Genomic DNA, 13994 nt, shown 5'->3' on the forward strand with positions numbered 1-13994 from the left:
CGCAAATATTAACTAAAGATCTCCTCTCCAATTTTAACAATAACCTCAGTGAAAATGTGAGACCGCTCTCTTAGCTGTCAATAAAATTCAGCCAAAATGAATGACCTATTAACACAGAACGTCTCAGCGATAACACACGCGCCAGGACCCAATGCAATGTGTGCGTTCCCTCGAGGAGCGCATTATCGCCAATGATGCTCAGCCAAATAGCCTACTATGCACGAGAACAAAACCACTCATTAGGCCATTAATACTTATAGTAATATTTCGGGTAAAGTGCACACCAATTCATACAAACATAACGCAGTTAAATAGATAAGAGACCCGTTACTTCTAGAAGTAAGACACAAACCGGGGAAAGGATAGGACAAAAGAAATCTTACGCAAGACACCATTTTGGACTTATTAATTGAGCAAATGTTAACATACAGGCGGCTGGGAATTAAGAATGTATTATCTTATCAAAAGGCTGTTGTACTTACCTATCCTTATAAATCCGTTCAGACGTCTTGGGCCAGGAGCGCTCACTGACATGGAGACAAAAACACCGCAGCCAAGCGGTTCAGAACCCCCTCCCTCCGCTCTTAAAGGGCCAGGAGTGCCTTAGACCAGAATAGTACCTTAGGCTGGAAACCCCATTCCACTCAGACATCTCTGCATATTCATTCAAAATTGTAAAATGTAATAAGAGAGTCGTCGTATTAATGGCTCAGTGTGACTTATAGAAATATAGCCTAATGCAAGAGTGACCTAAAGTACGTCAGCATTGCTCTTGCTTTCCATTCTTTTTATGGTCCGCGTAACATGACGTCATACTCTAGTCTCCCCTGGAATCTAACCGTGTCTTACAGAAGACTAAATAGTCGATTGAGGGACGCAAATGTGGTTACTGTTTTACAGAGAATGGATACACCACAGCTATATCACTAATTGAATAATGCCTAAAAAGGGTGGGTGTGTTTTTATTGAAGTGGTACTGTATAGCGTGTTACACATCAATAACTACATTCACACGATTGGCGTTTACTTTGGCAGATAAACATCATGGCTACAATGTCAGGCACACCGGCACAGGATATTAATTGCACGATGAAAAATAACAGAAAAGGGCGCATAGTCCGGCTTGAGCCGACATCAGGTTCAAATTGAGATCTGAGGGCTCTGCTCGGCATCGTCTGGCCAATAATTAGGTTGGTTCAAGTCTGCAAAGATGCGTCCTGAGAGCCAGATGACTATACCCGTTCAGTTGCTCCAGGATAATCAATCCACAGCCTATTCATAATCCATTCGAAATGGAACGTTACATCTTTTCTCAAAATGTTTTAATAAAGCAATAATACTCCATATGTCGATACACATAAAAATGAGATACCCATCTGCATTAATAACACAATATACTATAGGCCTATAGCCTATCAATTAATTAACGAAGGTGTTTAAATCATTTAGTTGGTGAAATATTTCCCCTGCTGGCTGAATCCAGTCCAGGGACTCATATTCCCAGGGCAGTGAAACCATGTGTCTGAATGATTAACCCTCTCAAGGGTATATACAGTACAGTGCATTCAGAAAGTATTCAAACCCCTTGACAGCCTTACTCTAAAATGAATCAAATAAAATTCCTAATTAATCAACACTCAATGCCCAATAACAAAGCGAAAACAGGATTAGAAATGTTTGCAAATGTATTTAAAATAAAAAAACAGAAATACCTTATTTACATTGATATTCAGACCCTTTGCTATGAGCTCAGCTGCATCAGCTGTTTCCATTGATCATCCTTGAGATGTTTCTACAACTTGATTGGAGTCAACCTGTGGTACATTCAATTGATTGGACATTATTTAGAAAGGCACACACACTCCTGTCTATTTACAGTTGAAGTCGGAAGTTTACATACATCTTAGCCAAATACATTTAAACTCAGTTTCACAATTCCTGACATTTAATCCTAGTAAAGATTCCCTGTTTTAGGTCAGTTAGGCTCACCACTTTATTTTAAGAATGTGAAATGTCAGAATAATAGTAAAGAGAATGATTTATTTCAACTTTTACTTCTTTCATCACATTCCCAGTGGGTCAGAAGTTTACATACTGTACACTCAATTAGTATTTGGTAGCATTGCCTTTAAATTGTTTGACTTGGGTCAAATGTTTCAGGTAGCCTTCCACAAGCTTCCCACAAGTAAGTTGGGAAAATTTTGGCCCATTCTTCCTGACAGAGCTGGTGTAACAGAGTCAGGTTTGTCGGCCTCCTTTCTCGCACACGCTCTTTTAGTTTTGCCCACACATTTTCTATAGGATTGAGGTCAGGGCTTTGTGACGGCCTCTCCAATACCTTGACTTTGATGTCCTTAAGCCATTTTGCCACAACTTTGGAAGTATGCTTGGGGTCATTGTCCATTTGGAAGACTGATGTCTTGAGATTTGCTTCAATATATCCACATAATGTTCCATCCTCATGATGCCTTCTATTTTGTGAAGTGCACCCCCACAACATGATGATGCCAACCCCGTGCTTCAAAGTTGGGATGGTGTTCTTCGGCTTGCAAGCCTCCCCTTTCTCCTCCAAAAATAACGATGGTCATTATGACCAAACTGATCTATTTTTTTTTTCTCATCAGACCAGAGGACATTTCTACAAAAAGTACAATATTTGTCCCCATGTGCAGTTGCAAACCGTAGTCTGGCTTTTTTATGGCAGCTTCTTCCTTGCTTTGGGGCCTTTCAGATTATGTCGATATTGGACTCGTTTTACTGTGGATATAGATACTTTTGTACCGGTTTCCACCAGCATCTTCACAAGATCCTTTGCTGTTGTTCTGGGATTGATTAGCCCTTTTCGCACCAAAGTACGTTCATCTCTAGGAGACAGAATGACGGCTGCGTGGTCCCATGGTGTTTATACTTGCATACTATTGTTTGTACAGATGAACGTGGTACCTTCAGGCATTTGGAAATTGCTCCCAAGGATAAACCAGACTTGTGGAGGTCTACATTTTTCCCCCCTGAGGTATTGTCTGATTTCTTTTGGTTTTCCCATGATGTCAAGCAAAGAGGCTTTGTAAAGGTCCCACAGTTGACAGTGCATGTCAGAGCAAAAACCAAGCCATGAGGTCAAAGGAATTGTCCGTAGAGCTCCGAGAGAGGATTGTGTCGAGGCACAGAGCTGCGGAAGGGTACAAAAATGTCTGCAGCATTGAAGGTCCCCAAGAACACAGTGATCTCCATCATTCTTAAATGGAAGAAGTTTGTAACCACCAAGGCAAAACTGAGCAATCGGGGGAGAAGGGCCTTGGTCGGGGAGGTTATCAAGAACCCAATGGTCACTCTGACAGAGCTCCAGAGTTCCTCTGTCGAGATAGGGGAACTTTCCAGAAGGACAACCATCTCTGCAGCACTCCACTAATCAGGCCTTTATGGTAAAGTGGCCAGAAGGAAGCCACTCCTCAGTAAAAGACACTTGACAGCCCGCTTGGAGTTTGCCAAATGGCACCTAAAGACTCTCAGACCATGGGAAACAAGATGCTCTGGTTTGATGAAACCAATATTTTACTCTTTAGCCTGAATATCAAGTATCACGTCTGGAGGAAACCTGGCACCATCCCTACGGGGAAGCATGGTGGTGGCAGCATCATGCTGTGGGATGTTTTTCAGTGGCAGGGACTGGGAGACTAGTCATGATTGAGGGAAAGATGAACAGAATAAAGTACAGAGAGATCCTTGATGAAAACCTGTTTCAGAGCATTCAGGACCTCAGACTGAGGTGAGGGTTCACCTTCCAACAGGACAACGCAAGAGTGGCTACGGGACAAGTCTCAATGTCCTTGAGTGGCCCAGCCAGAGCTAGAATTTGAACCCGATCAAACATCTCTGGAGAGACCTGGAAATAACTGTGCAGCAACGCTCCCCATCCAAATTGACAGAGCTTGAGAGGATCTGCATAGAAGAATGGGAGAAACTCCCCAAATACAGGTGTGCCAAGCTTGTACCGTCATACCCAAGAAGACTCAAGACTGTGATTGCTGAGTAAAGGGTCTGAATACTTACGTAAATGTAATATTTCAGTTTTGTTTTTGTTTTTATAAATTTGCAAAAATTTATAAAAACAAATTTTTTCTTTGTCATTATGAGGTATTGTGTGTAGGATTTAATCTATTTTTAGAACAAGGCTGTAGCGTAACAAATGGTGGAAAAAGTCAAGGGGTCTGAATACTTTCCCAACACATTGTATATTCATCAGCACTGATAAAAGCATACTGTTAATATTGAAATAACATTTTAATACAGAGCAGTACAAAAAAAAAAAGTGAATAAATAAAAAAAGAGTAGTTATTTTCCTGACCGATAAAAATGCAGTTTTAGACAAGCCTCGTGAAAATACAATAAACAGAGGAAATACAGTAGTTACAGACGTTGGTACGTAGGTGCGGCAGTGTGAATACAGTATAGTGCAATACAATAAAGGAGACACAGTCCAATACAGTAGTTAAAAAAAAACTATATTACATGTTTCCACCAACCACAGGGTTGAAGATTCATTCCAGAACATGTGGAGTGTTTGTCAGCACAGAGTGAGAGAGGGAGAGAGGGGGAGAGAGTGAATGTCCACTGCCTGTCTGGCAGTGATTACCATGTGAACATCAGTGATGCGACAGTGTTTTTGGTCAGTGCAGGAAAAATAACATTTCACAGTGTCAGAGACCATTTGTAAGGCTCCCTCTCTTCCCAAAGCCACATCTCTCCAACCTACAATGTGTCCATTGTATGTTGATCTAGAGCAGGCAGGCCTCTAATGATCAAAATGTCATTCTTCTTCATAATGAATTCCTGTCCTGATACAGGGTGTATGAAAGAGAGAAGTCAGTAGTGAAAGAATGTCAGTTATTTGGTATGAGGATCGTTGGTTACAGAACGACTTCCCTGGGAACATTTAATGACTACGTCTGGCAGCAACTGGTCCCCCACCAAAATAATCACACACAAATTCACTAAGGCCACGAAACACAGGGAACAGGCCTGCTAAACCACACAGTGTAACCACCCAGGCCCGTCCACAGCAAACATGACACACACACAAGCAAATGGAAAGAAGCCTATATCCTGTGCAGTCGGGGCAAGACACACACTCAAACACAAACTTCCAAGCGCACACATTCAAACGCGGCCCAAAACAAACACACAATTAGGGAAGCGCCTAGGAGCTGTTTTGGATTCTCCAGTTCAGGAAAAGCTACAATTAAACTGAGCGGAGATGAACAGTGAGGGAGAGGCATCATTCTGGCTCCTCCTCAATGCAGAGAGACTCCTCCTGAAAGCTGGTCTATGTAAATGCCCAGGAGAAAGAGAGAGATGGTCCAAATGACTGTTTACAGTGCAGATAAACTTCCAGTATAAACAGAGGGAGCTTTTCCTATAGGAGTGTGAGAGACAGAGAGAATGGGGGGAGGTAGAGCAGAGCAGGAGAGGACGACAAGAAATGAGTGAGTGAGGCGGGAGAGAGATGGTATGGCCTGACTCTGGGGGGGGGGTTGGAATAACAAGCTAGAGAGATGGAGAAGGATGGTGTGAATGTTGAGGATAGACTGTTGGTGTGTGAAGGGGGTGGGGGAGACAGACCAGTTGAAATCAAGAGTATGTCTCAAGCTCTCGGTTTCCTCTCTGTTGACGAGGTCTGCTGTGCTTCAACAGTCCCCCCGGCGGAGACTGGACCTACTGAAGGAATTTCTGTGAAGACATAAAAAGATCAAAAGACAGATTAAAATGCTGCTATCTGGATGAAGGTTTTGCAATGTGTGGATGAAGGAGCCTCTTCATTGCTGGTATGGTGTATGTCATTTTGTGTTCTGGCAGGTGTGGCTGTGCTGTATCTGCCTGTGATTAGAAATCCTCCATCCCTCATATAAGACACGCAGCTGGCTCCAAAAACACCCAGTCAGAAACCAACCAATGGTTTACAAAACAGATCTGCTGAGATGATTGAAGCAGCAGCTGCATTGTGTGTGGATGAAGGGGTCCTACTAGTGGCACTCAGTGGGGCGTGATGCATGTTTGTGTGACTACGAGTATGTAAAGTGTCGAGTTACTACTGTGTTTTTCAAAGCAGAGGCTGGCAGTGGGGTGTTCAAATGGATTAGCTCACAGCGTGTGTGTTTGCATCTGTGTGTGTGTTAGACGGTGTCCAGTTACTATTGTGTAGGCTGTAGATGTCAGTGCTCTGTAGAGTTGGATGCGCTCATATTGTGTGTGTGTGTGTGTGTGTGTGTGGTAGGTCTGTGTATTATGAGTGTGTGTGTCCATGCATGTTCATAAGTGTGGGAATCCAGTTTCTTGTACATAGACATGGAATCACTGGTCACTTTAATAATGTTAACATAATGCTTTCCTCATTTCATATGTATATACTGTATTCTATTTTACTGTATTTTAGTCTGACATTGCTCGTCCTAATATTAACATATGTATTAATTCCATTCTATTACTTTTAGATTTGTATGTATTGTTAAGATACTACTGCACTGTTGCTAGAAACACAAGCATTTCGCTACACCAGCAATAACATCTGCTAAATATGCGCACGTGACCAATAAGATTTGATTTGTAACCTTTGTGTAGCAGACTGAAGCCCTGCAGCCGGCAGTGTCCTGTAGAGCTGGGGGATCTTGCGGGTGATGAGAGGTCCCAGAGAGTCTTTCAGCTTATTGTAGTTCCTCTCCATTTCCTTGTGGTACTCTTTCTGGTCTTGACCAATCAGAGTCTTGTTCTTCCTCAGGGCATCCTCACACCTGCAGGAGAGGAATGCACACACAGACACACACGCACACACACACGCGCACGCACACGCACGGGGAGTCAAAGTCTGTTCACTGAGTTATTGAAATGTGTGTGTGTGCATGCGTGTCAGACTGTAGAGTCCATGTACAGGCTTTGTAAGGCGTTATCACCTCTTAGTGAAGTCTTTAAAGCAGAGGCGTAGTTTGTTGTGATGACGGTACAGCTTGGGGTCATCAGGAATGTCAGAGAGAAAGACCTGGGCCACCTCCAGAGGGCCCTGAGCGCGAGAGCGAGAGAGACAGTTACGTACACGATCCAGCATGTCAAACACACAAAGGGATATTAAACAACACACAGTACCTGGTTGACAGTGGTGCCCACGGAGCCCTGCAGCACCATCTGCAGCATCTTGGCGTCGGCAGGCTCCTGGTGGGTAGCGAAGGCCAGCTCCTGGGTCTTCTTCTGCATGTCCTCTATAGCCACCTCCATGGGCACCAGGATGATCTGGAGAGAAGAGGGGACAGTGACATGATCATGAGCACTGCCTCACTGCTAGTGGATTAAGATAGTGTTATGTACTGTAAAGCTCTATGAGCACCTGGAAAAACACTGTTCACAGTGCTCACCATGTTTCACACTAGTCATACATGTACACAGTGACCCACCTCCTCTTTGTGGATGACGTTGACGCGTGTCTTGATGTAGGGGAAAGCGTGGGACGTGGTGAGGATGGACTTGCGTTTGTACTGCTCGTGCAGGTCCCCGTGGGCGCGCCCGTCCAGGGTGAAGGGGGTGCAGTACATGAAGGTGCGCAGGTTGTAGTTCTTGTCGAAGTAGGTGATCCTCTCCTTCAGCTCGTAGGTGTCGAAGAAGGGCTCCACATAGGTGATCTGGAGGTAGGCCTGACAGACATAGATATAAAACACATATATAAGCACTGGAGGTAGGCCTGAGAGCCACGCAGATATACAACACATAGATCCGTACTAAGGGTCATTCCTCACATCCCCAAGTAAAAACTAAAACACAAACCTTCAGTAATTTCACTTTCTGAGACTTTGGGCCTTTTACCTTATTGGGGTCCAGCTTGTTCTTGTCCACATGGTTGGAGTCCTTGATAATCTCCACCACATCATCTCCAAACCGCTCAGCATAGAACTCCTGAACAAGATGAGAGAGTCATTCAAAAAGACTGGTATCAGCTTATAACACACAACTCTGCAATGATCCAGTGAGTTTCAGAAAGGATCACTGATGTCTTTGGGTGCTATATAAATGATTATTAACATCCTCCTCGTTATTCTCCTCTGACCGTACCTCTAATCTGTAGGAGATCTCAGCCAGCTTGGTGATAGAGGGCTCCTTGTACACAAACTCCTGCTCATCCAGGTCCCCAAAGCGACAGCCGTAGAAGCCCACCCGGAAGTAGGTCCCAAACATCCTCTACACACTATAGAGAGGGGCATGGAAGACAGAGAGAGGGGGGAGGGGGGGAAGAACAGGAAAACAGAAAACAGAGATTACTTTCAGAGTCACTTAGTCTAAGTTGTCCTAAATTGACATGTTACAACCAGGGCTCTAAAGTGCCACCACAAGTGACAACATATTTTGCTGTGCAATTTGGCGTTTTAATTTGGGACTGCCTTCGTAAAGTATTCAGACCCCTTGACTTTTTCCACATTTTGTTACATTACAGCCTTATTCTAAAATGTATTAAATTGTTCTTGTTCCCTATATAAATCTACATACAATACCCCCTTATGACAAAACAAAAAAAGGGTTTTAAAATTGGTTGTTAAATTATTAAAAGTATGACATTTACATAAGTATTCAGACCCTTTACTCAGTACTTTGCTGAAGCCCGTTTGGCAGTGATTACAGCCTTCTTGAGACTTCTTGAGTATTTTTTTTATTTTACCTTTATTTAACCAGGTAGGCAAGTTGAGAACAAGTTCTCATTTACAATTGCGACCTGGCCAAGGTAAAGCAAAGCAGTTCGACAGGTACAACAACACAGAGTTACATATAGAGTAAAACAAACAGACAGTCAAAAATACAGTAGAAAATAAGTCTATATACAATTCTTGTATGACGGTACAAGCTTGGCACAGCTGTATTAGGGGAGTTTCTCCCATTCTTCTCTGCAGATCCTCTCAAGCTCTGTCAGTTTGGATGGGGAGCGTCGCAGCACAGATATTTTCAGGTCTCTCCAGAGATGTTCAACCAGGTTCAAGTCCGGGCCACTCAAGGACATTGAGACTTTTCTCGAATCCACTCCTGCGTTGTCTTGGCTGTGTGCTTATGATCGTGGCCTGTTTAAAGGTGAACCTTAACCCCAGTCTAAGGTCCTGAGCGCTCTGGAGCAGGTTTTCATCAAAGAGCTCTCTGTACTTTGCTCTGTTCATCTTTCCTTCGATCATAGTCTCCCCAGTCCCTGCAGCTGAAAAATCCCCACGGCATGATGTTTCCACCACCATGCTTCACCGTATGGATGGTGCCAGGTTTCCTCCAGACGTGATGCTTGGCATTCAGCCCAAATAGTTCAATCTTGGTTTCATCAGACCAGAGAATCTTGTTTCTCATGGTCTGAGAGTCTTCAGGTGCCCTTCCGCAAACTCCAAGCAGGCGGTCATGTGGATTTTACTAAAGTGTGGCTTCCATCTGGCCATCTGTGGAATGCTGCAGAGATGGTTGACCTTCTGGAAGGTTCTCCCATCTCCACAGAGGAACTCTGGAGCTCTGTTAGAGTGACCATCGGGTTCTTGGTCACCTCCCTGACCAAGGCCCTTCTCCCCCGAATGCTCAGTTTGGCAGGGCGGCCAGTTCTAAGAAGAGTATTGGTGTTTCCAAACTTCTTCCATTTAAGAATGATGGAGGCCACGGTGTTCTTGGGGACCTTCAATGCTGCAGAACTGTTTTGGTACCCTTCCCCAAGATCTGTGCCTCGACACAATCCTCTCTCGGAGCTCTACAGACAATTCCTTCGACCTCTTGGCTTGGTTTTTGTTCTGACATGCACTGTCAACTGTGGGACCTTATATAGACAGGTGTGTGCCTTTCCAAATCATGTCCAATCAATTGAATTTACCCCAGGTGGACTCCAATCAGGTTGTAGAAACATCAATGATGATCAATAGAAACAGGATGCATTTGAACTCAATTTCAAGTCTCATAGCAAAGGGTTTGAATACTTATGTGAATAAGGCATCTGTTTTGTATTTTGTATAAATTAGCAAACATTTCTAAAAAACAGTTTTCACTTTGTCATTATGGGGTAGTGTGTGTAGATTGCGGAGGATTTTAGAATAAGGCTGTAACTTAACAAAATGTGGAAAAACTGAAGGGGTCTGAATCATTTCTGAAGGAAGTGTATTATTAGTATTTTATTTAAAAAATCAGATAATTTTTTCAATAATAATTTTTGTAATGACAAGGCTTTGCTGTACCATTGTTCCCAAGCACATATTCATTAGCATCATGCTTGCACCCCTAATACAGCGACAACTGCTTGTTTCTAACCCATATCACTGAGATGTCTTGCATGTTCTCATCAAACTTGACACTCTTAAAGAGACGGTGTACAATTTTCAATGCAATGCATCTCGGTCAGAAAAGTGCTTTTACACAATGTAGAAACCTAATATTCCACAAATTACTTTTTAAATTCAATGAAAAGTATTTGGTTTCAATTTGTCTGGAAATAAATAATAAACATATTTAAAGGGTTACATATACATTTCTAGGGCACAACATGTGCTTCAGAAGTAGACAGAATTCATATAGTCTCTCTCAATACAAAAAATAATAATAATTAAATCATATTTTCTGCTGCTTGTACATTTTTTAAGTTGGGAACATCGATGCTACCAATTACATTTTTTAATTTAGAGCCCCAGTTAAAACATTGAAACCATATGCTACCACAGCAACCACTAAATACGCCCCAGAGAGTTGGAGCCAGTCAATCTTGTGCAACTGTTTTACACAACTATGTATTGGTTAAGTGTGTCAAAGTGTGAATGCAATACTGTGGTTAGAATAAGTGTTGGGGAGAGTTTTATAACATTTCACTTACCAGTTAGGAAACATCATCCAGAAAGGACAGGAAAGGCAGGGAAACCACAGGAAAGAGAAATCAAATATTATTGTTTAAATGCATTTATAAATTGGGTGGTTTGAGCCCTGAATGCTGATTGGCTGACAGCTGTAGTATATCAGACCGTATACCATGGGTGACAAAACATGCATTTTTACTGCTTTAATTACGTTGGTAACCAGATTATAATAGCAATAAGGCATCTCCGAGTTTGTGGTATATGGACAATGTACCACGGCTAAGGGCTGTACCCAGGCACTCTGCTTTGCATCGCGCATTAGAACAGCCCTTAGCCATGGTACAGTTGAAGTCGGAAGTTTACATACACTTAGGTTGGAGTCATGAAAACTCGTTTTTCAACCACTCCACAAATTTCTTGTTAACAAACTATAGTTTTGGCAAGTCGGTTAGGACATCTACTTTGTGCATGACACAAGTCATTTTTCAACAATTGTTTACAAACAGATTATTTCACTTATAATTCACTGTATCACAATTCCAGTGGGTCAGAAGTTTACATACAGTCGTGGCCAAATGTTGAGAATGACACAAATATTTATTTCCACAAAGTTTGCTGCTTCAGTGTCTTTAGATATTTTTGTCAGATGTTACTATGGAATACTGAAGTATAATTACAAGCATTTCATAAGTGTCAAAGGCTTTTATTGACAAGGTGCACCATCATGCTGGAAAAGGCATTGTTCGTCACCAAACTGTTCCTGGATGGTTGGGAGAACACACTGACACTGACTCAACTCCAGCCACTTTAATAATGGGAATTGATGGGAAATGATGTAAATATATCACTAGCCACTTTAAACAATGCTACCTTATATAATGTTACTTACCCTACATTATTCATCTCATATGCATACGTATATACTGTACTCTATATCATCGACTGTATCCTTCCTTATGTAATACATGTATCACTAGCCACTTTAACTATGCCACTTTGTTTACATACTCATCTCATATGTATATACTGTACTCAATACCATCTACTGTATCTTGCCTATGCTGCTCTGTACCATCACTCATTCATATATCCTTATGTACATATTCTTTATCCCCTCACACTGTGTACAAGACAGTAGTTTTGGAATTGTTAGTTAGATTACTTGTTGGTTATTACTGCATTGTCGGAACTAGAAGCACAAGCATTTCGCTACACTCGCATTAACATCTGCTAACCATGTGTATGTGACAAATAACATTTGATTTGATTTTGATTTGAAGTTGCTCACGGAGGATGTGTTGGTACCATTCTTTATTCATGGCTGTGTTCTTAGGCAAAATTGTGAGTGAGCCCACACCCTTGGCTGAGAAGCAACCCCACACATGAATGGTCTTAGGATGCTTTACTGTTGGCATGACACAGGACTGATGGTAGCGCTCACCTTGTCTTCTCCGGACAAGCTTTTTTCCGGATGCCCCAAACAATCGGAAAGGTGATTCATCAGAGAAAATGACTTTACCCCAGTCCTCAGCAGTCCAATCCCTGTACCTTTTGCAGAATATCATTCTGTCCCTGATGTTTTTCCTGGAGAGAAGTGGCTTCTTTGCTGCCCTTCTTGACACCAGGCCATCCTCCAAAAGTATTTGCCTAACTGTGCATGCAGATGCACTCACACCTGCCTGCTGCCATTCCTGAGCAAGCTTTGTACTGGTGGTGCCCCGATCCCGCAGCTGAATCAACTTTAGGAGACGGTCCTGGTGCTTGCTGGACTTTCTTGGGCGCCCTGAAGCCTTCTTCTTCTAAACCGCTCTCCTTGAAGTTCTTGATGATCCGATAAATGGTTGATTTAGGTGCAATCTTACTGGCAGTAATATCCTTGCTTGTGAAGCCCTTTTTGTGCAAAGCAATGATGACGGCACATGTTTCCTTGAGGTAACCATGGTTGACAGATGAAGAACAATGATTCCAAGCACCACCCTCCTTTTGAAGCTTCCAGTCTGTTATTCGAACTCAATCAGCATGACAGAGTGATCTCCAGCCTTGTCCTAGTCAACACTCACACCCGTGTTAACGAGAGAATCACTGACATGATGTCAGCTGGTCCTTTTGTGGCAGGGCTGAAATGCAGTGGAAATGTTTTTTGGGGATTCAGTTCATTTGCATGGAAAAGAGGGACTTTGCAATTAATTGCAATTAATCTGATCACTCTTCATAACATCTTGGAGTATACGCAAATTGCCATCATACAAACTGAGGCAGCAGACTTTGTGAAAATTAATACTCATGTCATTCTCAAAACTTTTGACATCATGAGAAAATCAAAAGAAATCAGCCAAGACCTCAGATATTTTTTTTTAGACCTCCACAAGTCTGGTTCATCCTTGGGAGAAATGTCCAAATTCCTGAAGGTACCATGTTCATCTGTACAAACAATAGTACGCAAGTATAAACACCATGGGACCACGCAGCCGTCATACCGCTCAGGAAGGAGACGCGTTCTGTCTCCTAGAGATGAATGTACATTGGAGTGAAAAGTGCTAATCAATCCCAGAACAACAGCAAAGGACCCTGTGAAGATGCTGGAGGAAACAGGTACAAAAGTATCTATATCCACAATAAAACGAGTTCTATATCAACATTACCTGAAAGGCCGCTCAGCAAGGAATAAGCCACTGCTCCAAAACCGCCATAAAAAATCCAGACTACGATTTGCATTCGCACATGAGGACAAATATCGTACTTTTTGGAGAAATGTCCTCTGGTCTGATGAAACAAAAATAGAACAGTTTGGCCATAGTGACCATTGTTATGTTTGGAGGAAAAAGGGGGAGGCTTGCAAGCTGAAGAACACCATCCCAACCGTGAAGCACGGGGGTGGCAGCATCATGTTGTGGGGTGCTTTGCTGCAGGAGGGACTAGTGCACTTAACAAAATAGAAGACATCATGAGGAAGGAACATTATGTGGATATATTGAAGTAACATCTCAAGACATCAGTCAGGAAGTTAAAGCTTGGTCGCAAATGGGTCTTCCAAATGGACAATGACCCCAAGCATACGTCCAACGTTGTGGCAAAATGGCTTAAGGACAACAAAGTCAAGGTATTGGAGTGGCCATCACAAAGCCCTGACCTCAATCCCATAGAACATTTGTTGGATGAACTGAA

General features: G+C 42.6%; 2 protein-coding genes across 8 annotated transcripts in view; both read right to left on the reverse strand.

Annotated features, from left to right (window-relative positions):
* Positions 1–699, reverse strand: part of LOC110538432 (KN motif and ankyrin repeat domain-containing protein 2) — a 30325-nt gene extending 29626 nt beyond the window's left edge. The window contains exon 1 of one of the 2 annotated variants that reach the window (XM_021625262.2): positions 483–699. The gene's annotated coding sequence lies outside the window, so the exon portion shown is untranslated. The remainder of the gene's footprint in view (positions 1–482) is intronic. The other variant, XM_036938359.1, reaches the window with a different exon arrangement.
* Positions 700–4213: 3514 nt separating this feature from the next.
* Positions 4214–13994, reverse strand: part of LOC110538430 (dedicator of cytokinesis protein 7) — a 41297-nt gene continuing 31516 nt past the window's right edge. For all 6 annotated transcript variants that reach the window (XM_036938363.1, XM_036938364.1, XM_036938360.1 and 3 more), the window contains 7 exons: positions 8092–8217; positions 7846–7935; positions 7440–7676; positions 7135–7278; positions 6945–7051; positions 6606–6785; positions 4214–5727 (listed from right to left, as the gene is read on the reverse strand). In XM_036938363.1, the coding sequence (XP_036794258.1) occupies positions 5685–5727; positions 6606–6785; positions 6945–7051; positions 7135–7278; positions 7440–7676; positions 7846–7935; positions 8092–8217 (927 nt within the window). In that variant the 3' untranslated portion in view covers positions 4214–5684. The remainder of the gene's footprint in view (positions 5728–6605; positions 6786–6944; positions 7052–7134; positions 7279–7439; positions 7677–7845; positions 7936–8091; positions 8218–13994) is intronic.

Source organism: Oncorhynchus mykiss, chromosome 12 (assembly GCF_013265735.2).
Source record: "Oncorhynchus mykiss isolate Arlee chromosome 12, USDA_OmykA_1.1, whole genome shotgun sequence".
Taxonomy (NCBI): Eukaryota; Metazoa; Chordata; class Actinopteri; order Salmoniformes; family Salmonidae; genus Oncorhynchus; species Oncorhynchus mykiss.